At 35.3% G+C, this 23,660-nt stretch overlaps 2 protein-coding genes across 3 annotated transcripts in view; both read right to left on the bottom strand.

Annotated features, from left to right (window-relative positions):
* Naxe (NAD(P)HX epimerase) overlaps window positions 1-23,660 on the bottom strand; it is a 235,326-nt gene that overhangs the window by 85,900 nt on the left and 125,766 nt on the right. The window lies entirely within an intron of this gene.
* Window positions 9,165-23,660, bottom strand: part of LOC137648918 (transcription initiation factor IIB-like) — a 65,390-nt gene continuing 50,894 nt past the window's right edge. Inside the window, exons 5-7 of the mRNA XM_068382106.1 lie at window positions 17,641-17,742; window positions 17,185-17,439; window positions 9,165-14,062 (exon numbers count right to left, since the gene is read on the bottom strand). Of these exons, the coding sequence (XP_068238207.1) occupies window positions 13,901-14,062; window positions 17,185-17,439; window positions 17,641-17,742 (519 nt within the window). The 3' untranslated portion in view covers window positions 9,165-13,900. The remainder of the gene's footprint in view (window positions 14,063-17,184; window positions 17,440-17,640; window positions 17,743-23,660) is intronic.

Below are 23,660 nucleotides of genomic sequence, written 5' to 3'. Positions count from 1 at the left end.
TTTACTGCAAATATTTTTTTTTTTGGGGGGGGGCTGTCAACTTTATTCATAAATTCCCATACAGCTACACAATTTATCCATACAATTTTACTATGCAATCGCTAAAATCATTGGTATTTTACTTTTTTAATATATTCATCTTTTAGCTTTTCCTCTATAGTTTTAATAATTTTATTTTCTTCACGTTTGTTCCCATTAAACTAATGAGAAAAGAAACATTAGTCATATGAGATATACGAATGACATAAATTCCAATAAAACTAGCCAGCATATTTACTTCGGGCTCCCAAAACACTAAATCATCAAATAAATTTGAAATTATTGCAAAATTCACTCAATCGATACACAGAAGTGTATGGGATACGTTCGCAAATATTTCGTTGCAAAACAATTGCCCCAAATTTGATGCATAAATTTAAAAACGGGACAGATAGATCTGCGGCTCTTAAAATATCATATTTTAATTGTTCGTTATTTTTCTTGTAGTTTATTTATTTTCTTGTTTCCTTTCCTCGCCGAGCTATTTTTTTTTCCCTGATGGAGCCCTTGGGCTTACAGCAACCTACTTTTCCAACTAGGGTTGTAGCTTGGCTAACAACAACAGCAACAACAACAACAACAACAACAACAATCATCATAATGATAATAATAATAATAATAGCAACAACAACAACAACAACAACGATAATAATAATAATAATAATAATAATAATAATAATAATAATAATAATAATAATAATAATAATAATAATAATAATAATACCGAGAGATGAGAACAAGTAAGGCTAGGGAAATTTAACTTTAGATACCTGGTCAAAGGCTGTTGTATTTTTGGAAGCTTTGGCCAAGGAACTTGGCATTCTCTTTTCCAAAGTCATCAAGGACTATATAAAGCTGAAAGTCTGGGAAACCATTAGACAACGCCCATCTCAATTCTATTTTTATCCCCAACTGATGGAAGATGTATAAATCTATCATGGATCGATTTATTCAACACTATACATAGGCTACAATTCGCAGTATTAATTTTCTTAGCTAGGTTAACCAAACTTAGTATGAATGTTACCCAAATGTAATACACAGAAACAACTTTATGGGATCTACTTTAGTGTGTAGGCCTACGTACTATGTTCAGAAATTCTATCAAGGCTAGTCCTAGGGTAAGTTTGGAACATTTTCTTTAGATTTAAACAAGAGAATTTACATTTTCAAAATTTGATAATCCCTTCTAATAGTCTCCTGCCAAAGAGCTCTCTGTTCATATACCTCCCGAGAAAAGGGGTCTGTAAGGGATAATCCTCCCCCCCCCCCGGCATTCAAGAGCACAGCCCCTTAAGTTAGGTTAGGCATGGGTCACAATATATCATGATATTTGTGATATTTTCATGAAAACATTTCCAGCAGACACAGGCTATAACACATTGTAATTCATAATGTGACAATGTGAAAAAAAAAAAGGGGGGGGGGCTGCAGGGTGACACAACCCCAGCGGCCCAGCCCAGTAAGAATACAGTGATCTACGTTAGGTTAGGTAGGGGTACCAGAGGCCAAGATATATATATATATATATATATATATATATATATATATATATATATATATATATATATATATATATATATATATATATATATATATATACTGTAAATGTAAATATATATATATATATATATATATATATATATATATATATATATATATATATATATATATATATATATATATATTTACATTTACGGTATATGTGTATATATATATATATATATATATATATATATATATATATATATATATATATATATATATATATATATATATATATATATATATATATATACCTTTGATATCATTATAACTAAACCACACTAGTGGATGTTAGGTATCAGATAGCAGACAGTAATGTGTTCTAAATTACTTTAAAGAAGGTTGTTAATTATTGCAGAAGTACACAATGAAACCAAGACGTCATTCTCGTTACTGACAATTTCTTGCTTGTAAATCCCCCCAAACAAAAATATCTACTACAAGTTTATTAAACAGACAGGCATTATAAATTAACTATCATTATTCCACTTTTTATTCTGTTGTTTCTAATCTATAATCTGTATTTCGACCAGGTGAACTAAAGCCTATATCCACAATAGCTTAAAACTGGTATGAACAACAAAAATTCTAAGATCAATTTACCTTTATCCTTCCATGACATGTGGACGCAGGACACGAGGTGTAAAATGGCCTTTGACCTACCGCACCACGTGCGAGTCGTTCCTAACTGCTCAATGATCATTGCATTAATCACTACTTAACCGTTGAATATCTTTGAAGACTCCACAAGGACTACAAAATACATTTGCGGCCACTCTATCAACTGAGAAATAGGTACAAAGTTTCTTAGCTTATTTTTCTCTTCTGTTGTTAACGGAGCATATATTTTGCTGTAATAAATTAAGAAAATTTGGAAACAATCGCGTAGAATTAGGGAATTTAGAAATACCAACTATGGATGTTGCCCATTATATTAGACAGGCTTTAGAAGTTAGAAGTAAAAGTATGTAACTGTGCTGTCTGTGTAGGAGGTACTTAATGATAAAGAATTTTCTGCATATTGCAGAGATTTGTAAATATGACGCTTTATCTAGTAGTGTGCCCAAAATAACAGTGTTGTGGAGAGAGCAACGAGGAACCTAGAACTTGGAGTAGTGTTCAGATATATCTATGCTTAGCTGAGCACATTTCAACTGGTATTTAATATTATTTAGATATTTCAATACCTTCTTTAAAAATGCTCTTCTCCTTGCATTAGGTTCAGGTTCTGGGGTGAGGCATAGCCTTTACAACGGCGCCTCAAACGCTTATCTTCTTGTACTGTTTTGTCTTTTCTTCCACATTATGTTCAATACTTCTTTTTTCTTTTCTATATTTGTTTCACTAAATAAAAAAATCCTACTATTTTCTTTGGGTCTTCGTCGTATGGTTGTTGTAGCTCAATTACTTCATTCCTTTCTTTTCTATATTCCTGGCAAAATAACAGAAAATGTATCAAATCTTCCTCCTCATTTTCACAAAAATTACAGTTTACATTCCCTCCATTGTGTCAATTTACAATATTTAATTTTAACGTATTAGTTCTTGCTCTAAAAAATATCACTGAAGCAAATGTATTGTCATAAATTAACTCTTCTTTAATTTCTTTCTTCCACGTTCTATATATTTCTAAGCTCACTTTACTTTCTATTTCTTCTTTCCACTTTTCAGTATCCCACTTTCTGGTTTCCGTTTTTATTTCTGCCTTGTTCATTCTTCTTATTTGTCTTATACCTAAACTTAATTCTTCCAAATACTTTGCAGGTTGTTTCCACCATCTTCCTTCTTTTTCTTGAATATCCTGGATAATCATTTTCAGTATTTCCTTCTTTCCATTCCGGGTACGATTTAATTACTGCAGCTTCCAATCCATCACCCTTGCTTTCATAGAAAATGCACCTATCTCCCCTCTTAAAGCAGTAGCCCATGGAAAAAAAAAAATACAACTATTTTAGTCACGCACTAAAAGGAGGAGCTATTTTCTATTACACGCAGAAGTCCGTTTTCTGTCACCTTGTCATTATTGAACTATTAACGATTATTTGATATATTAAGCTGTTTATATTAATTCATTTCACTACAGCATCGGACTAGAAAAATTATATTCCATGTTAATAGCGTCGGACGTCAAAAAATAATTTAAACTGGACATGAAAGTTTACAAAATAGTCTATTTATTTCCTAAATAGATTCAATAAAAAGAATCTTTTAAATCTAAATAAGTATCATATTTAAATTTCTTTATTACTGCAATTTTTAGGTAAATATTATATATATATATATATATATATATATATATATATATATATATATATATATATATATATATATATATATATATATATATATATATATATATATATATATATATATATATATATATTAGCTTATAATTCAATTATAGCATACTTTGTTACCTTTATCCTATACAACTGAATTATATTAGTGCCCTAATTTTCGCAAACAATCTTCTTCACTTATATTTAGCCCATATTCGTGTTAAAACACTTTGGTGGGTACTACGTTATTTTAATGCTTACTCCTCATTAACATAATTCATCACAAACCTGAATTAAAGTATGAATATAGTCTCGAGTCCTGTTTACATAACTTAAACTTACAACTCTCATAATGGGTTTTTATCGTTGGTTAAATAATACCAAAATCTTATAATATACAATTAGAAATTTCTGTCATAAGTCACGAGTTGCATAAAGTTTGCTTGTATCCTACAATAGCTTCATCTTATAGTATTAGACTGTCGGGTAAGGTAGACTTCAACCATTTGCTTTTTACTGCTCTTTATTGTATAACCTGTTTTATTTTTGCAATGACTAGGCCTACTTTCAGATGATATTGACCTTAGAAATTTGTTAGAAAAATTCTATGGGTGTCCTTAACTTAAAAAAAATATAGATTTAAAATAATAGCTACGTCAAAAAACTGATTGTCATGAGAAACCTCATCAAAGTATATTTAGTTAGACAGTAGTGCCACCAGTTCATCTCTCACAGTGCACTGTAGGTATTATTTGAGGGTCTCTAGTTTACAGCATTTCTTCAGACTATATCTTTAGCTAATAAACATGCATTATACCCTTCTATTTTACCTCTGCTTGAGGTTCCTTTCTGATATTCTGCTGTCCATGTAACATTTTACTTCCCGGTAACAATTCTTCTTCGCTCAATGGGTTAACTACTGCACTCTATTGTTCAGTGGTTACTTTCCTCTTGATAAGGGTAGAAGAGACTCTTTAGCTATGTTGAACAGCTCTTCTAGGAGAAGGACACTCCAAAATCAAACCATTGTTCTCTAGTCTTGGGTAGTGCCATAGCCTTTGTACCATGGTCTTCCACTGTCTTGGGTTAGTTCTCTTGCTTGAGGGTACACTCGAGCACACTTTTTTATCTTATTTCTCTTCCTCTTGTTTTGTTAAAGTTTTTATAGTTTATATAGGAAATATTTATCTTAATGTAGTTATTCTTCTTAAAATATTTCATTTTTCCTAGTTTCATTTCGTCACTGGGCTATTTTCCCTGTTAGGGCCCCTGGGCTTATAGCATTCTGCTTTTCCAACTAGGGTTGTAGCTTAGCAAGTAATAATGATAATAATGATACAGTAAGCATCAAAAGTAAAGCTACAATTACATTACAGAATTTCTCAAGTAGCCATGTAGACAAAATTCGTAAATCCGACCACAAAACACTATAAGAAAAATGATCTTGTTGCCTTGAATAAACAGCCTTTTATTGTACATCACAAATCCTCGGGATGGGGGGTTTGGGGGAGCCTATGGGTCTACCTGCTGAGTCATCAGTAGCCATTGCCTGGTCCTAGATTGGGTGAAAAGTGGGTTTGGCTGCTGACCACATGGACATATATGGTCAGTCTGGCATTTTCAGCATCCCTTGCCTCTGCCATTCACAAGCAGTCTTTAAACTTTTAAAATAGAAGTTATTCTATTATGGTATCCCTCCCTACACGCTGCGAGTCATTTGCGTGATAAAAAGTTGTTCTCTTTACTCCCCAATAATTACTCACATAGCTACTTTGTGAGAACCTCAACTTTAGACCTTTTCTGTTACGTTCAAACTGCTATTCCTTAATCAATCCTTCACCTCACTACCAGACAATAATACAGTATAGCGAAACTTTAAAATTACCATTAACATACTTAACCTCATACAAAAGAATCACTCCCCATTCCTTTGGATTATACTTACGAATATGGGCTGGAAATCCTAGCACTGAGAGCTCGGAATTTATTCAGCACACGCGAGTAACCGGAGAAAAAGCTCACAGAAGCAGTCAGGGTTACCAGATTTTGAAAATTGAAATGAGGGAGACCTAAATTGGTGAGGTAGTTGAACAATATAGACACGCAACTTAATTGAAGTTAAGCACGCAGTGACAGCGCGAACTCCTTCTCAGCTGGGTCCAGATTGTCCAGGACCTACTTCATTGACTTTTCTTTAGTTTTACAGTAAGTACATTATAGATTTTATTACAGACAGCTGTTCATCACAGTACACATGTCAAAGCATGACAACATTACAATGAAACATGTTTTGCAGCTTTAAAAGATATTCTTTGTAACCAAAATTTCACTAGTAAACTGTATCCTTTTATAAATATTGAAAATACGGGACAAAATTCGTCCAGGGGAAGGTCTATACAGGATACGGGACAAATGTCATAAATATGGGACAATCCCTTCAAACATGGGATGTCTGGTCATCCTGGTTGCAATATGATACAGAAAATTGTATGGACAGTGAAATGAAAGTGGGAAGCTAAAATACTTCTACAAAGATTCTAAAATTTATAGTAGACCCATCTAATATTATTATTATTACTTGCAAAGCTACAACCCTAGTTGGAAATGCAGGATGCTATAAGCCAAAGGGATCCAAAAGAGAAAATAGCTCAATGAAGAAAGGAAATAAACTAAAAGAGAAATAATGGTTCAACAAAAAATATATTAAGAACAGTAATATTAAAATAGATCTTCAATTTATAGACTATAAATACTTAAAAAAAAAGTAAGTGGAAGAGAAATAAGATCGAAATATATGCCTGAGTGTACCCTCAAGCAAGAGAACTCTAACCCAAGACAGTGGAAGACCATAGTACAGAGGCTTTGGCACTATCCAAGATTAGAGAACAATGATTTGATTTTGGTGTCTCTCCCCTAGAAGTGCTAGGTCTACTCTTGCACCGTACTGATTGTGTAATACTTCTAGGTCTATCCTTCACATTCCACAAATCTTCAACACGCTTATAGTCAAACACAAAACTCATTACTAATACAGTACTGTACATCTCTTGATATTCGTCTTTTATCTTAAAATCCATTTGCCTGTCAACCTTCTCAGCCACTGCTTTCCTGTTGAACATCTCTTCAACTTCTTTAAACAGACTTAATGATGTACTTGCAATTATTTAAAGGAAAAAAAGGAACATATTCATCCAAATATACTTCTCAATACTTTCTACGACACCACCTAAGCTATCATGAAATAAACTCTAGTGGACAGATGAATATTTCTGCAGCCGTCCAGAGTAAATTATTATTCGTTGTCAGTCCATTCAGATCAAAACCCTTTTCTGGACTTATGAATTTGAGCCCTACAAGCTAAGGAGGCATTTTAGCACCTTGGTGAGACTGAGGGCAAACCCTTTTGTTGCACCATGAATGAAAGGTTGCACATATGGAAGGAAGAAAGCCATCTGGAATAATGGTAGAGGTTTAAAGAGTGGTTAGAGCGAGGGTCCACAGGGATGTTGAATAGAGGCTTGAGTAAATGATACACTACCAACTGACAGGGGGAAGCAATCATTTGCAGCCAAAATCGACATTAAAACTTTAGATTTGATCTATATTCCATGGAAAAGGAGAGCAAGCTGACCATTAGGAGCAAATGTGAAAACAAAGCAGTTGTACTGGGAAGTAAAAGTGTCGAGGGGTTGGACAGCAAGATGCAAGGCAGGTAGTGGGAATCAAGGTACAGCAGGCTAAAAAGTATATGCAGCTAAGGACCAGTGAACTGGGGGTCTTAGCAACCTACGGATTCATCCTGTGTTCAAATTGCTTACGTCACATTCTGAATTGTCCGAGCCCCATTAACCACACGAGGATCAGATTATGCATTAAGCGTCATCCGTTCATGCGACCATAATTGCTATGTAGAAAGTCAATTTAAATTTCTAATGCAATTTTCAATTTCTTTTTATCTTTATTCCTTTTTGTAATATTGCTGGGAAACGTCGACTCAAGTAGGTTGGTACATTTCGTCATTGCTCTCTGGCCAAAAGTAATGAGACTGATAGAAATTCTGTCATGCCAGGGACAACCACTGTGTAAAACCTGTCACTGTAGAATTTTCTTTCCCACTGTTATCCCTACATTAAGGAGTTGGTTGCATGATGCGTCCTCTCCTGTGTCTTCTTCTCTCCATATCATCCTCCACCTTATTTTGCCATATAATTCTCTGCCTCCCTCCTCGTTTTCTCCCCGTACAAGTTCCTTCCAAGGCCACCACACTCCCTTCCTACCATTCATCTTCTACACGTCCACACCATCCCAGCCGTGACATTCTTTTCACCTCTGTAATCTTCACTTTAGGTACTCTGACACTTGCACGAATTTGTGGCATGCATTGTCACGACTCGAGTCGTGAACTGGCGTGAACTCGTCGTGAACCTGTCGTGACATCGTGGCATGTCGTGACGAGAACTTTGAAATGATCAAAATTTTGGTCATGACAAAATTTCGTGAACGCGGCGTGAACTATGCACGAACTGTTCGTGAACTCGTCAGGTCAATGCGGGAAGTGCGCAAACTATGCTAAAACTATGCATGAACCTCATCGTGAACTTTTCGTGCCAGTTCATGTCAATGTGGACAGGTGAGCTGTGATTCTGAGGTAATTTCTTTTTTTTTTTTTTTTTTTTTTTTTTTTCCAGTTCGTGCCACAAAATGTCACGACAAATTTGTGGCAAAAAGTCGTGCAAGTGTCAGCCTGGCATTAGCCTATCATTCTTCTTATTTCATCATTTTCCCATCTTGCAAGCAGCGATATTACTGTACAAACCAAACATAAACCTTACAATACAATTGAGCATACGCTTCACATGGGAAATAAAAAGCCTTTGTATTATCTTTATCTATTTTCAATACAAATGCAAAATAAATACTATTGCATGAGTAGTTCTACAGTTTAAGAAATTTTCTTAGTACTCATACTAATGAATATAACCCTTTGTGAGCCAGTCCTAAAATTTTATGAGATCAGATTATAGTATCATTTGATTGTAATCCATTACAAAAATAGAGCCTTTTTCAAAGCTATAAAGCACTAAAAAGACATAAACGGTAGCTATGTTACAACGATAAAAAACAAAATATTTTCAGCATCAATCAATAATCATGCTTGATATTTTTCAATTATTCAATTGTTATGTGAGATAACCACAGTACAAGCCTTCAATGTCTCTTTTTTTACTATACCTATTTGAATACCATCCTATTGTACTTTGAAATAAATGATACTTTAACATGATTATTGATACCGACAAATGAGTCTCTGGACTACAAAACTGCCATGGATTGCATTGTAATACTACAAAAGTTGGAATGGAGTGAAAGAGAAAAGGATTCTGGGGGATTCTAAGTTTGCTGTGATTTCAGTTTACTATAAAAAAGTTGTGCCATGAAATAGTGACAAAAGAAACCTAAAATGTTTTTTAATCTGAAGGGTCAACTCTGTATACTGTGGTACATCAACTATAGTCAAGTCCTTTTAGTGAGGTAAATTTGCACCGACTCACATGGGTGGTCTTTTAGCTTGGAAAAGTTTCCTAACATCTGATTGGAAGGAAGTATTTTTGTCTGACCAATCAGCAATTATGAAACTTTTCCGAGCTAAAAGGGCACCCCTGTGTCGGTACAATTCTGCCTCACTAAAGAGAATTGATTATAGATGCATAACCTTAATTATGCAAAAGACAATGTGAATGCAGTATACATATGTGAATTAATATGTATCTTTAAATTTTTCGCTCATTGATACATTTCTCCTCACCAGTTGAAATTCTCAACTCTTACAGGCTGGTGACACGAGACTGAAATCAAAAGGACTAAATATTAACTGGAATCGAGATTTGTAGTAAATTTTCCATCATGACTCCAAAAATGTTACACAACCAATATAAAAAAAAATGTATAAATAAAAACAGAGATCATGAAAGCAACAAGAAAATGACAACTATGAAATTGGAAAAAACAGATTTTGGTATATACCAAACTTTATATTTACCTTTTTTTTTGTATTTTCCAATACCTTTCAAAGAAACCTCTGTAAAATATCATTTGTTGATGCAATTCAGTTTCAAAGACTTTTATTATATCACTGAATTCATCTTAAAAGACATTTTGAGACATGATATTTGGCAGATTAACCAGACGTAATTTGAGCCCATCATGTGGATAGCAAAAACATACCCTGCTGGGTACCTATATAGAATAACCTTCAAGATGCTTATTCTTATTCCCTTGTTAAATAATAAGTATGATAAACAAGATTATTCCCAACTGCTATTTTTCAAGCAGATCTGAAATTTCTATTAAACAAAGGACTACAGCAGTGAAGCAATCTTTTATATGAAAAAAAAAAAAAATCTCAAGCCCCTTTGATTTTTTGTGATTTAAAGTAAAACAATAATTAAACAAATTATAGTTTCAATAAAGATAATAAAAACAATTTGAAAGATCAAAAGACTAATTTGTACCAAATACTCTCACTGAAAGTTTTCATCCTTAATGAATACTTAAAGTTATGAGATGGAAGGAATTGATTTAAATATCTTCTATAAAACAAGCCGATGGCGTATGAACAATGAAACCTTTGATTTTGTCGACAAGTGTTTGATTCTGGTATCGCCATAAAGGTAAGCACAATTTTTATCAAAAGAATGTGTCAAGAATTAATCTGGTAAGCACAATTTTTATCAAAAGAATGTGTCAAGAATTAATCTGGTAAGCAGAATTTTTATCAAAAGAATGTGTCAAGAATTAATTTTGTGGCAGGGACCATATGAGATGATTTCTTTAATAAACACTTTGGTTAATTTAAAAGGAATGAATGTATTTCTAATTCTATAAAATTTGAATTGTGTAATTTAAATCTTGCAGAATCTACAATATATAAATTCTTATCCAATCGCCAGTTGATCGATTAAAGAAATAACGAACAACAGACTCTTCTCGCATAACGTTAGAAGTTTGAGAAATGTTATCATCTGAAAAATATCAACATTCACAAACTACATCAATATCGTTAAGTCTGACTTGGTGGCAGGAAAGTGATGCCGAGATCTAAAACTTGAAACTTTAAAACAGGTACTACTTTAAAAGCACTCCTTACATGATATACTATGGCAAGTATCGAAGATTTTCGTTTGTACTCTCTCCAGTGCAAATAAATATTTCCATAATTTCTAAGTTATGACAAATTTTTCACCTTTCATTTCAAAAACCGATTTTTATGCTAACCCTGTGCGACTTCAGAAATTAAGCAGTAGTCATGACAATTTAAAATAATGAAACTAACCAAAAAGAACTGAAATTCAGGTAAATAAAAATAAAACTTCATAAATAACAACGCTATAAATTATAGATGAAGACTGAAATTTATTCAAGCAAATATACTGAATCTGTTCTTGATATGGAATTGGTTTTACTTACTGCACCGAGTTGAACTTTTAACGTAGGACCACATTCAGGGAAAATCTTATATCAAAATGCTGATGATGACGACGGTGACATACTGTACGGTATTCCAAAGCAAGCCAAAAATAGATTAAAAGTGTTTGTTCACTGTAAGACCATGAAACAGCCTTATCAAATATCTAAACCACCTTCCACCTCAGATTAAAAATCAAACAAAAAAGAAAAACACTCAAGTGACATGGATTAACAACAGAACCCTAAACATCCCATTTTTTTATATTTTTAGGGGCTGACTGGTCACAGAGGGTTACTACAAATTGAAGGATGCTAATTCGCATAAAATCTCTTGTTCAGCACAACAATCTGAGTTCAAAGGAATATGCTTTCCATACCTGTGAATCTATCGCACTAAAATCCCTACCAGAGAGAAGTACACTAACAGATTAGGCTGCGGTATTTTTTTTTCACGGCTCTTATCTTCTACGTGACAAAAAATAGGTCGAGAGAGTATTGTCTAAAGGACCTGAGTAAGTGCCTACTGTGGGGTCAAATGCAAATATACCCAATAACACAACTGCATGAAGAACAGTAATATAACAGACCCAAACTTGACCAGTAATCCTTACCCTTTCTCAGTTTTATAGCTCCTTTACACAATCTCCAAAAGGTCAAAGGTTACAAATTGTACTTGTATAAAATATTTTTGCACCTGGAAGGAGAATACACAGACAAAGGATGTGATTGTAACTTGAATTTTCAACTTGAAAAGAAAAAAAAAAAGTCAGACGCCAGTCGATTTTTTCCCTTCTTTTCAAAAACTTCAAGTTAATAAAGTGAAGAGGTGGGATCTGTATATTGTTAAAAATATATAGAATACATATATATATTCAATGTCAATGAAAAAAATATTCTTGAAAATCTCAAAATGATCAACTGAAAACAACGGCTATCTCCATCTAGATATTTTGCAGTTCACCATCTTGTACTTTTAAAGATGCACATTAAGAAAGATATATAAACTTCCTGCTGATTCACTATCTTCCAGCGACACCATAAACAAGCAATGCTCTAATTGTGACATCTGTGTGTACCACTATACAATGAACCCCTGATCTAAACCGCTACAAAAGAAACTGTTGAAGAGAAATTGTTTCATCAAGGCCTCCAGAGCTCTTCTACAAAATGAGGATAAACAAACTAAAAGCAGAACGGTGTTTACGGGTAGCTTTCATGAAGCACAACGAGTCTAGAAATGATATCTACTTGAAAGTAAGTTGTAGATAAGAGGAAAAAAAAAATTAAATCTTTGTAAACAATGGCAATGAGATGTAAACGAGCAAAATTGCCTCTCTACGCAACGTCTACACGATGGTAATTTCACCCACGGTACATTTTCAATGATGTTATATATCAATTTCAATGAATAGTACACACGCGTTAATTTTTTTACAGCGTACGTTAACCACTAACAAGTTTAAGGCTATCAAAGTGACCTCTTAAATGCCAAATCTGATGAAGACAACAGCTAGCCAGCTACCGGCAAACACAAGCACAACAATGACTGAGATGCCTTGAGCATCACCTGTTTTCTACTAATAAAAATAACATAGGTTATATTTCAAGAGGGAAACATACTTAAGCTTCTTTGCTAGTCTAAATATGAACACTTGTGATAATAAAGCTATCTATAGCTAATTTTGATGACGACAACAAATCGCTGAGCTGTTGCATTTCAATCCAATCTGCTGAAAAAAAAACTAAATTGACAACAGAAATGAAAAAATAAAATACTGGACCAACGGCACTCATAAGAAACACTATACTACTATTACATAAAAAACTTGAACATAGCCACAAAAAAAATTTCTGTTCTTTGAAATAACAATAACCTATAAAATGCTTACGATACTTATAGATAGTAACTTCCTGTGAATCAAAGTATCATAAGAGCATAATATCATTGATGTATGAAATTTACCTCAACTATTTCATAATTTCACATCATGTTAAGTGAAATGTTACACTAAAAACTCAGAAAAAAAATTCTGATTTAAACACAGTATTAACATTATACATCTGCTTAAAAGAGGCAACTCATATCTGGCTCTCCACAGCACCTACATTCTCAGCTCCCTGTTAAGTAAAATCATAATTATTTCTCCTTCAAGAAACATTATACCAACAAATTCTTCAATGTAAAAATGTAAATAAAGAGGCTCTACAGTAGCTCTCTTTCTTTCCTTGGAAAACATAAACAGCGTGCATCTAAATTTCTCCAATTCTGGTGTGTTGAAGCTTAAAATGTCCCCATCACTACTTTATTCAACTCATCCTGCATCCCTACAACCCTTCCTTACACTTGTTCATTGCATTATTCCAAGAAAGACAGTAACCAAAAAAAAAAACATTATTTCCTCATACTGCAGTAAGAATAGTACAAAAAAGTTTAAATTTCAAACCAAATGGTTTGTCCTGGCAAGAATGAGGTCCATGGTGTGCAGTGGCACATTGCTATTTCCTACCTTAACATAATTTTTTCATACGATGATGAAAAAACCAAGAAAGACTCAACACAGGAAAAAGTTTTATAGCTGTGGAAGCTGTTCGACCGGCGTGAAAAACTTGAAATCCTCTGGGAAAAGATCTTTAGCTTTTGGGTACATCAGTTTGTAGGATTGTCTGATGGTTACATCAGCAACACCTGCTATGTCACCAATTTCCTTCTGAGTTTTCTTGTCTTCTGAGGCCTGAAATGTAAGGAAAAACAAGACTTATGAATTTGAAATATATGACCAAATATATGAACACTGAGATTACCAAACAATTCTTCTTCACCCGAGTGGTTACTGCACTATCCATTGTTCAGTGGCCACTTTCCTCTATATAAGGCTAGAAAAGACTCTTTAGCTAAGGTAGGCAGTTCTTCTAGAAGGACACTCCAAAATCAAACCATTCTTCACTATTCCTGGGTATTGCCACAGCCTCTGTACCATGGTCTTCTACTGTCTTGAGTTAGAGTTCTCTTGCTTGAGGGTACACTCGGGCTCACTATTCTATCTTATTTCTCCTCCTCTTGTTTTGTTAAAGTTTTAATAGTTTACATAGGAGATATTTTAATGTTGTTACTCTTAAAATATTGTATTTTTCCTTGTTTCCCTTCCTCACTGGGCTATTTTCCTTGTTGGAGCCGCTGGGCTTATAGCATCCTGCTTTTCCAATTAGAGTTGAAGCTTAGCAAATAATAACAAGAAATGCTGGGGTTGGGAGGTCATTCGTCATGCAAGTACAACTGGGGGGTAAAACTCTGCAGTTGCTCTAAAGAGTTAGAATCAGAACAGGTTTAACAGCAAAATGGTCGAGAGGAAGCAAGAACGGAGGTGTAAAAAATTAAAAGTCAGTATTGCCAGGGGCCAACAAGATGCTGCAAAAAAGACAAGTCGTGCATACAGTACACCCTGTGAGGTGTATTAACAGAACTAACCTCCCTCTACAGGAAGAGGAGCAATGATTAAAATTTCAAGTTTAAGATTCTATAAAAAGAGAATGCTAACTTGCATCTAGTGTAGGCATGTTTTTCAAAAGTTATGGATACTTCCATGTATGTGGTCAAAACAAACATTTCAATCTATCTGAAGCTGAAACACTCATATATAATAAGAATTATACACATTATTATTATTATTACTAGCCAAGCTACAACCCTAGTTGGAAAAGCAAAATGCTATAAGCCCAAGGGCTCCAACAGGGAAAAATAGCCCAGTGAGGAAAGGAAATAAGGAAATAAATAAATGATGAGAATAAATTAACAATATATCATTCTAAAAACAGTAACAGCGTCAAACAGATATGTCCTATATAAACTATTAACAATGTCAAAAACAGATATGTCATATATAAACAATAAAAACTCATGTCAGCCTGGTCAACAAATCTAGTTTATAAAGTGATATTTATTTTAATATTGTTGCTCTTCTTAAAAATATTCTATTTTTCCTCGTTCCCTTTCCTAACTCAGCTATTTTCCCTGTTGGAGCCCCCTGTGCTTATAGCATCCTGCTTTTCCAACTCGAGTTGTAGCTTAGCAAGTAATAATAATAAGAGGAAACGATACTTTGGTCACATACACCCCGTTTCTTCTACTATACAGTACATGAAATTGAGGTGAAAGGCAAAACCTTGCTATTCGTGATAGTAAAAGAACAGAGGAATATATCATTCACATAGATACAGAATAATGAATCATAATTTACTGACTCATTTTTCTCCAAAGACTAATCTAGCATAAAAAGAAAAATATACCACAGATGTTACCATGATCATAAAATTACAATATTCCACAGCTGAGAGAAGCCCAGGTGTTACCATAATGAGGATATGATCTCAAAACAAGTTTATCGTACATTCAATAAAGGCAGATAACATCACAAACTGACTTTCAGTGTACTCAGAAGATTTATGATGCTTCAGCTACTAAAACATTCCCCACTAGTTTTGAGTATAATAACTCAGTTTTAATCGATTAAACCTAGTAATGAAAATCAGAAAAACAAATTTAATTTAAAAAAATTAAGAATTAACAGCTGAATGACATGATTTTTTTACTACCCAATTTCCCAAGAATTGAAATAGCAAATCAATTATTGCTCTTTTGATGAGCAATAACAATTTTACAGGGGGAAGGTTTTCTCCAAAGCCGTGTCTAAAAATGCTGCGATCTGATTTTGAAAACTACCGTATACTTCGCCATACAAGACGACCGTTAGATGAGATGAAGACGAAAATTAGGGCAAATTTGAATGAATTTAAGTCATCTTTTATACAAGATGATTGCTAAATTACAAAACCATTTGTGTATAGGTTAGATTTTGCACTAACAAAACTCACAAAATATTGGTTTTGTACTGATTATATTTTTTTAAGGAAATAAAGGCGATTCTATATAATTTTTTTCCTAAGCACGCCACCTAAAGGGAAACCATTGTTTTGTTTACTCTATTGCCGATCATAATGAACACACACACTCATCCAAGTGATAGCTAATGATATGTATAGCTTTTAGTAATGATGTTATTACAAATATGACAAATTCGGAGACAATTTGTATTTTTCCCTAACGCATAGAAACCTGTAGTTACTGTACCCTTAGAAATTCTTACAAAACAGGAAAACCATTCTGTTTGTGTCCAGTCAACAATAATAAACTATCGCTAATGACAGTATCTTCTTCTTCTTTGTCTACATCTTTTCCCACTTCTATGTGGGGTCGATGTTTCTGGTCAGCTTTCCCCATCTACCTCTGTCCCACACCTCATCACCGGTTAATCCCTTTGATCGAAAGTCTTCCTTGATACAGTACAATTTATGATAATTTTACTACCCACATTAACAATACCATGAACATTATTGATAGGTTAGAGATCTATAAAGGTTGCTGAGAATGCAACCATAACTCGATGTTTTCAATTCCTTAGCTGGACCCGCACGGATGAAAGTTGATTTCATTGTTATCAAAATTTTTCTTCAAATAGGTTATCATGAACATATGCCAATATGTACAGTAAATATTCTTTGGTTACCTTTATTCTCAGTTATCATAGTAAGGCCTGGCCTTGCCTACCAATAAGCATCACTTGGAATTCAAGGTGTGATTTTCAGAAAGATTGTATGAGACTAACTCCAATTCTCTGGGGGTGAACTTTAGGATTTAAGGGTCATTGTATATGTGGCAATATTTGTTACTACATTTGCACTGTAAACTCACTCCCCTCAGTATAGCACACTCTAACAGTGAAGCTTACCACCCTTCAAAAAAAAAAAAAAAAAAAAAAAAAAAAAAAAAAAAAAGTTAAATAAATAAGAAGATCTCTACCTGAGATGCCATATAAATGGCTGCTGCAGCTACAGAGATCGGTGATCTTCCAGGAACGATGTCCAAGTCAACGGCTTTTCTTGCTATGTGAGTCGCACCCTTTTGGACTGAAGCCGGCAGACCCAAGTTGGAGCAAAATCTTGACATGAAATCTCCAGTGGTGATAAGGTCAACCTGGGTTTCCAAAGCCTTCAAAATCAGCTTGAAGCAGCGACCAATTTCTTTCTTGCTAATTTTACTCACAGCACAAATTTCCTGAAACATTAGGGGGGGAATTGACGATAAAGGAAAATTCTCAAAGGCTAGAAGAGGAAATTTCAAAATGTTCAATGCATCCTCCAAATACTTAATCTATACATATGTATATTGTATGGTGATAAAAATTGTCATAAACGAAAAACCAGTGCAAATCTAAAGATACAATCACAACATTGTACAATTAAACCCTTTGAACACCTTGAATGTACGTGGGACTCCCTCTTGTCGACAGGCAATATAGAGAGAAGCAGAAGCAATCGCATCATTACTTCGTCCTTTAAGATTTTTCCCATCATGGACCTGGAAAAAATAAACTACTGTTAGTGTTTCTTAAATTAAAAATATCAAGTGAGATTAGAAACCACACACAAGGCTACAAATTATTAAAATGTTTCTACCAGTACAAGATCATTGTCTTGTTAAAATCACCCACATACACACACTTGCTACAATTGGGAAATGAACACTACAGTATTGGAAAGAGATTGGGTGTTTAATGCTAAGAAATTCATCAGTCTAATTACATTCCTTAATATATAAAAGGAAAACATTCCTAAATATATACAGTAAAAGAAAAAAACATTCCTAAATATATAAAAAAAAATTATCAAACTGCCTTATATGTCACCCGTGCACTCCCCCTTTTCTTATTCTGATTGTTGTTAATGTTTTTAAAATGTCTTATTTTAATCTTTCATCACTTCTTATATTGTTTATTTCCCTATTTCGTTTCCTCACTGGACTATTTTTCATTGTTGGAGCCCTTGGGGTTATAGCATCTTGCTTTTCCAACTAGGGTTGTAGCTTACCTAGTAATAATAATAATAATAATAATAATAATAATAATAGTAAACCAGCAATTTAGCCAGTAATCACTTGAAGAATCTACCTATACAACAGAATTTATTATCCATCTTGGTATTTTGTAATCAGGAATGTTTTAATAAAGAAAAATTATTGGTCTTTACAAACCAATTTCTACACAGCATCAAACAAAAATATAACATCCATGCATTAGTAAATGAATAAGGCAATAACTATTCATAATTAAAACGCCCGAAGATATTCCTACACAAAACTTTAAAGATATTCCTACGCAAAACTTTAAAAGATATTCCTACGCAAAACTTTAAAGATACAGTGAACCCTCGCTACTTCGCGGTTCGACCATCGCGGATTCACCACTTCGCGGGTTTTTTCCATAACCCATATATATATACATATCGCGGATTTTCCGGAAATTTCGAAAATACCGCGAAATCTGAAGACCCCCAAATACGATATTTCGTTACCTGTAATTCCATTAATACTGTAATTAGTAATATCTGCTCTTACTGATTGTTCATTGCATTACATATGATATATAATTCAGCACAGAAAGAAATAAAACACGAAAAGAGAATGTGATCATACGATAATACAGTACTGTATACAGTACGTAGTAAAATTAAATCGAACATGAAACGCAAATTAGATGCAGTCATACCATATTAGAATGGTGTAAGGCTGCTGATGGCTACTATACTACAAATGTAATGGATGTGCATCTTTTCCATGATTCTTTTGTATGTATACGTACGTAGTACTGCATCCAATATTATTATTTGTTGCAAAAATCACATTTCGAATAAGCGTACGAGAGAGAGAGAGAGAGAGAGAGAGAGAGAGAGAGAGAGAGAGAGAGAGAGAGAGAGAGAGAGAGAGACACATCCTACAAAAGAATAAAATAGCATACGTAAAGCTATTACGTGTATTATTATTATTATTATTGTTGTTGTTGTTAATAAAATTATTATTGTTATTATTATTATCATTATTATTATTATTATTATTATTACTGTATTATTATCATACGATAATTCAGTACTGTATACAGTACGTAGTAAAATTAAATCGAACATGAAACGCAAATCAGATGCAGTCATACCATATTAGAATGGTGTAAGGCTGCTGATGGCTACTATACTACAAATGTAATGGATGTGCATCTTTTCCATGATTCTTTTGTATGTATACGTACGTAGTACTGCATCCAATAATATTCTTTGTTGCAAAAATCACATTTCGAATAAGCGTACGAGAGAGAGAGAGAGAGAGAGAGAGAGAGAGAGAGATAGAGAGAGAGAGAGAGAGACACACATCCTACAAAAGAATAAAATAGCATACGTAAAGCTACAGTATTATTATTATTGTTATTATCATTATTATTATTGTTGTTGTTGTTAATAAAATTATGATTGTTATTATTATTATTATTATTACAGTACTGTACTGTATTATTATCATTATTTATTATTATTATTATTAATACTGTACGTACGGTATGCGCGGGGTATCTTGTACTTTGAGTTGGTAACCTACGCATCATATACTGTAAGACGGGTTGTGATTGGTTCAAGCGCTGATAGATGACGAATCAGAACTCAAGTTTTGTTATCTAGCCTGTGATTGGTGTTTTGCCCTCATCTCCAGCTTCCAGCATCTAGGTTCTCGCGGGCCCGGGTCGTCCACTTTCTGTTATCGCGTATCGCTGAGTAGACGTTCTTAAGTTTGTGAAGTTTAATCTGTGCTGGTGCGACCTTTTTAAGTTGAACTTTTTGTCAAATCCTACTGTACAATGCCTCCCAAGCGTTCTGCTTCTACTAAGGCTGGTAGTGAGCCTAAACGCCACCGAAGGATGATGACGATTGCTGAGAAGGTTACGCTTCTCGATATGTTAAAAGACGGTAGAAGCTATGCGGCCTCGGCGCGCCATTTTGAGATCAACGAATCTACTGTTCGCTATATCAAGAAGGACGAGGCGAACATTAGAAAGACGGCTGCAATCACCTTTAGCAGATCAGCGAAGCGAGTCGTTACAACGCGTAATAAAACGATCGTACGCATGGATGGTGCTTTAGCTGTGTGGATTGCCGACTGCCGGAAGAAGAACATAGCCTTGGATACAAACACCATCCGAACAAAGGCTTTGAGCTTGTATCAGAATTTTGCTGCAAAGGAACCTAGAGACGACGATGGCAACCATGCTGAAGAAGATGATGATGCAGATGATCCTCAACCAGGGACATCCACTGATTCCCAGACTCAGAAACAACGTTTTTCCGCCAGCAAAGGATGGTTCGCGAAGTTTCAGAAATGCTTCGCCCTGAAAAGCGTTTCCCTGCATGGCGAGGCTGCTTCGGCTGACACTGCCGCTGCTGAAACTTACGTGAACCAGACGTTCAAGAATATTATCGCCGAAGGTGGATACAAGCCGGAACAAGTCTTTAATATGGATGAGACCGGCTTGTTTTGGAAGAGAATGCCGTCGCGAACTTTCCTGTTCAAAGAGGAAGCCAAAGCCTCTGGCTTTAAAGCATTCAAGGATCGCGTTACCCTCGTGATGTGTGGCAATGCTGCTGGATTTTTGCTAAAGGCGGGGCTTATCTATAAGTCGAAAAATCCTCGCGCTTTGAAAAGTAAGAATAAGAATCTCCTTCCCGTGTACTGGATGCATAATCCAAAAGCATGGATTACGAAGATGCTGACCTCCAACTGGTTCCACCAGTGTTTCATCCCGCAAGTCAATGAATATCTCGTAGAGAATGGTTTGCCATTCAAGATCCTTCTCCTTATGGATAACGCTGGTGGACACGCAACTGACCTGTTGCGTGAGGGCGTTCAGGTTGAGTTCCTGCCACCCAACACCACGTCATTAATTCAACCGATGGACCAGGGGGTTATCAGGGCGTTCAAGGCCCTCTACACGAAGAATACCTTGGCGGACCTCGTTGCGTGTGTGGATGCTGCCCAAGATGATGAGGATGAAGATTTTAACTTGAAGGCGTACTGGCGGAAGTACACAATAGCCACGTGCCTGAAGAATATTCAGAAGGCACTTCAAGAGATGAAACCTACAACTGTGAATGCGAGCTGGAAGAAGTTGTGGCCCCAGATAGTTTACGACGACGAGGGATTTACACCTGCTGAAATCCAACACTCTGCAGTACGCAAATCTGTGCAGTTGGCTGCCATAATTGGAGGTGACGGGTTTGGCGACATGACGACTGATGACGTCGACGAGTTGTTGGACTGCCATTCCCAGCCCCTAACTGACGCAGACCTCGAAGACCTGACGAAATCTGCAAGCGAAGAAGAGAGTGAAACCCAGGAAGAGACCCAAGAAAATGTCGAAGAAACGGGCTTAACACTAGAACGGCTTGCCAAGGTCTGCAACCATATAAAGGAGGTGAAAGAAATGTTGCAAGAGTGGGACGAGGATATGGTTCGGTCTATGCAATTCTGCAACAAGGTTGATGACATGACTCCCTACAAGATGCTCTTAGATCGAAAAAAGAACCAGCGGCAACAACTTCCGATCACAATGTTCTTCCAGCCTCGCAAAAAAGAGCCAGTTCCTCCTGCTACTACGCCTTCGGAAGAAATTGAAGAAGTTGAAGAGGTGTCCCAGGAAAAGACACCTCCGTCTGAAGAGACGTAAAATACTACCTGGCTGCACAGTAGAACACATCATCAGCTTCATCATCATCATTTCTACTGTGCAGCAAATTCATCGCCATCATCATTCAAGTTTTTCTTGAACTTCTTTCGTGTTGAGTACAGTAACAATCTTTATTTTTTACTTTAATATTCTCACATTCTAATATTTGTGCCTGTTTTATAGTTTAGTACTGTATGCATTAAGTTAAAGGGAAGGTTTTAAAAGTCTACATGTTGTAACCTATCATATCTTTTTTGTTTAAAATTTACATTTGTACGTACGTAAAACAATCTCTCTCTCTCTCTCTCTCTCTCTCTCTCTCTCTCTCTCTCTCTCTCTCTCTCTCTCTCTCTCTCTCTCTCTCTCTCTCTCTCTCTCTCGTAAATTGTTTTCCTGCTTTGCTACGTACAGTATGAACTGTATGATTTTATATAGATACGGTAAATTATATTTGTACTAATAACATATTTTGTAAATGCTTTTACTGTAAATATCATTATTTATCACTTTCATCATGCGAGTTAAATGCCTTCTTTGTTCTGAGCATGGTTGTTTACTGAGCGTACAGTACTTTATGACGCCGTCGTTTCAGGCGGCGTCATAAAGAAAAACATTTCATTTGGAAGTCCTAAGAAAAATAAAATAAAACATTGGTAATAAAAAAATCAACATACTGTATAATCAATATAATCGATGCAAAAACTAACCTATACATATATGTGTACACTAAATGAGTTTGTTTCTTCATTATGATCAGAGATGAACGTAAACAAAACATTGGTTGCCATTTTTTATCGTGCTTTTTAGGTGTTTAGGAAACGCATGATATAAAATCGCCTTTAATATTTGTGCCTGTTTTAGTTTAGGGTACTGTAGTACATGCATTAAGTGTTCTGTACATTAAAGGGTAGTTTGTTAACAGTACTACGTACAAGGGAAGGTTTTAAAAGTCCGAATATGACAAATTCGAAGATAATTTGTATTTTTCCTAACCATACAAACCTTAGCTATTTACAAAGGGGTTACCTTTTAGCGTAGCTGAAGTGGCGAGCCATTAGAATTTAACGAGGTGTATTACCCCCGCGCTAGTTAGCGGGGGGTAGGGGAGTGGTAGCTAGCTACCCCTCCTCCCCCTCACACACAGGTGAATACTCACTTTCACTTAGAGGTAGGACTTGTCTTGGGGGACAGGGCTGGCGGGCAAATATGTGTAAATAGCTAAGGTTTGTATGGTTAGGAAAAATACAAATTATCTTCGAATTTGTCATTTGTTCCGTAACCGAAATACAAACCACGCTATTTACAAAGGGTGACTTACCCCTTAGGAAGGGTGGAAAGTCCCCAGCCATACTGGCTTTGGCTTTACCCGGGGACTCAGAATCCGAGTGAGTCGCACTCGAGAAAAGGAGTCCCTGCACCTCACAAGTTCCTTGCTCCGCAAGGAACCATGTGGCCTACGTAAGCTTGTGTGTGAAGGAAGAAGTGTGACCCGTCCTAGGCAGTTGACCTGGAGTTCCAGAAGGAACTCTGGTTTGGACGTTCCCAATACCACCTCGTCAGGGTATGGGGGACGCGACAGTATTGACTCAATACTCGAAACACAAGGAAGCATGGTTTACCTGCAGAGGTTCGAGGTCAGCTATGCAGAGACCAGGATGCTGCTTCCCCGTAGAGGGGATGATGAAGAAAGAAGTAAGGGCCAGACATACTTCTTTCGTTCATGCAGACTAAAACCTGA

This window comes from Palaemon carinicauda, chromosome 10 (assembly GCF_036898095.1).
Source record: "Palaemon carinicauda isolate YSFRI2023 chromosome 10, ASM3689809v2, whole genome shotgun sequence".
Classification (NCBI taxonomy): domain Eukaryota; kingdom Metazoa; phylum Arthropoda; class Malacostraca; order Decapoda; family Palaemonidae; genus Palaemon; species Palaemon carinicauda.
The sequence above is the reverse complement of the archived record's forward strand: the minus strand, read 5'-3'. Positions and strand labels throughout refer to the sequence as shown.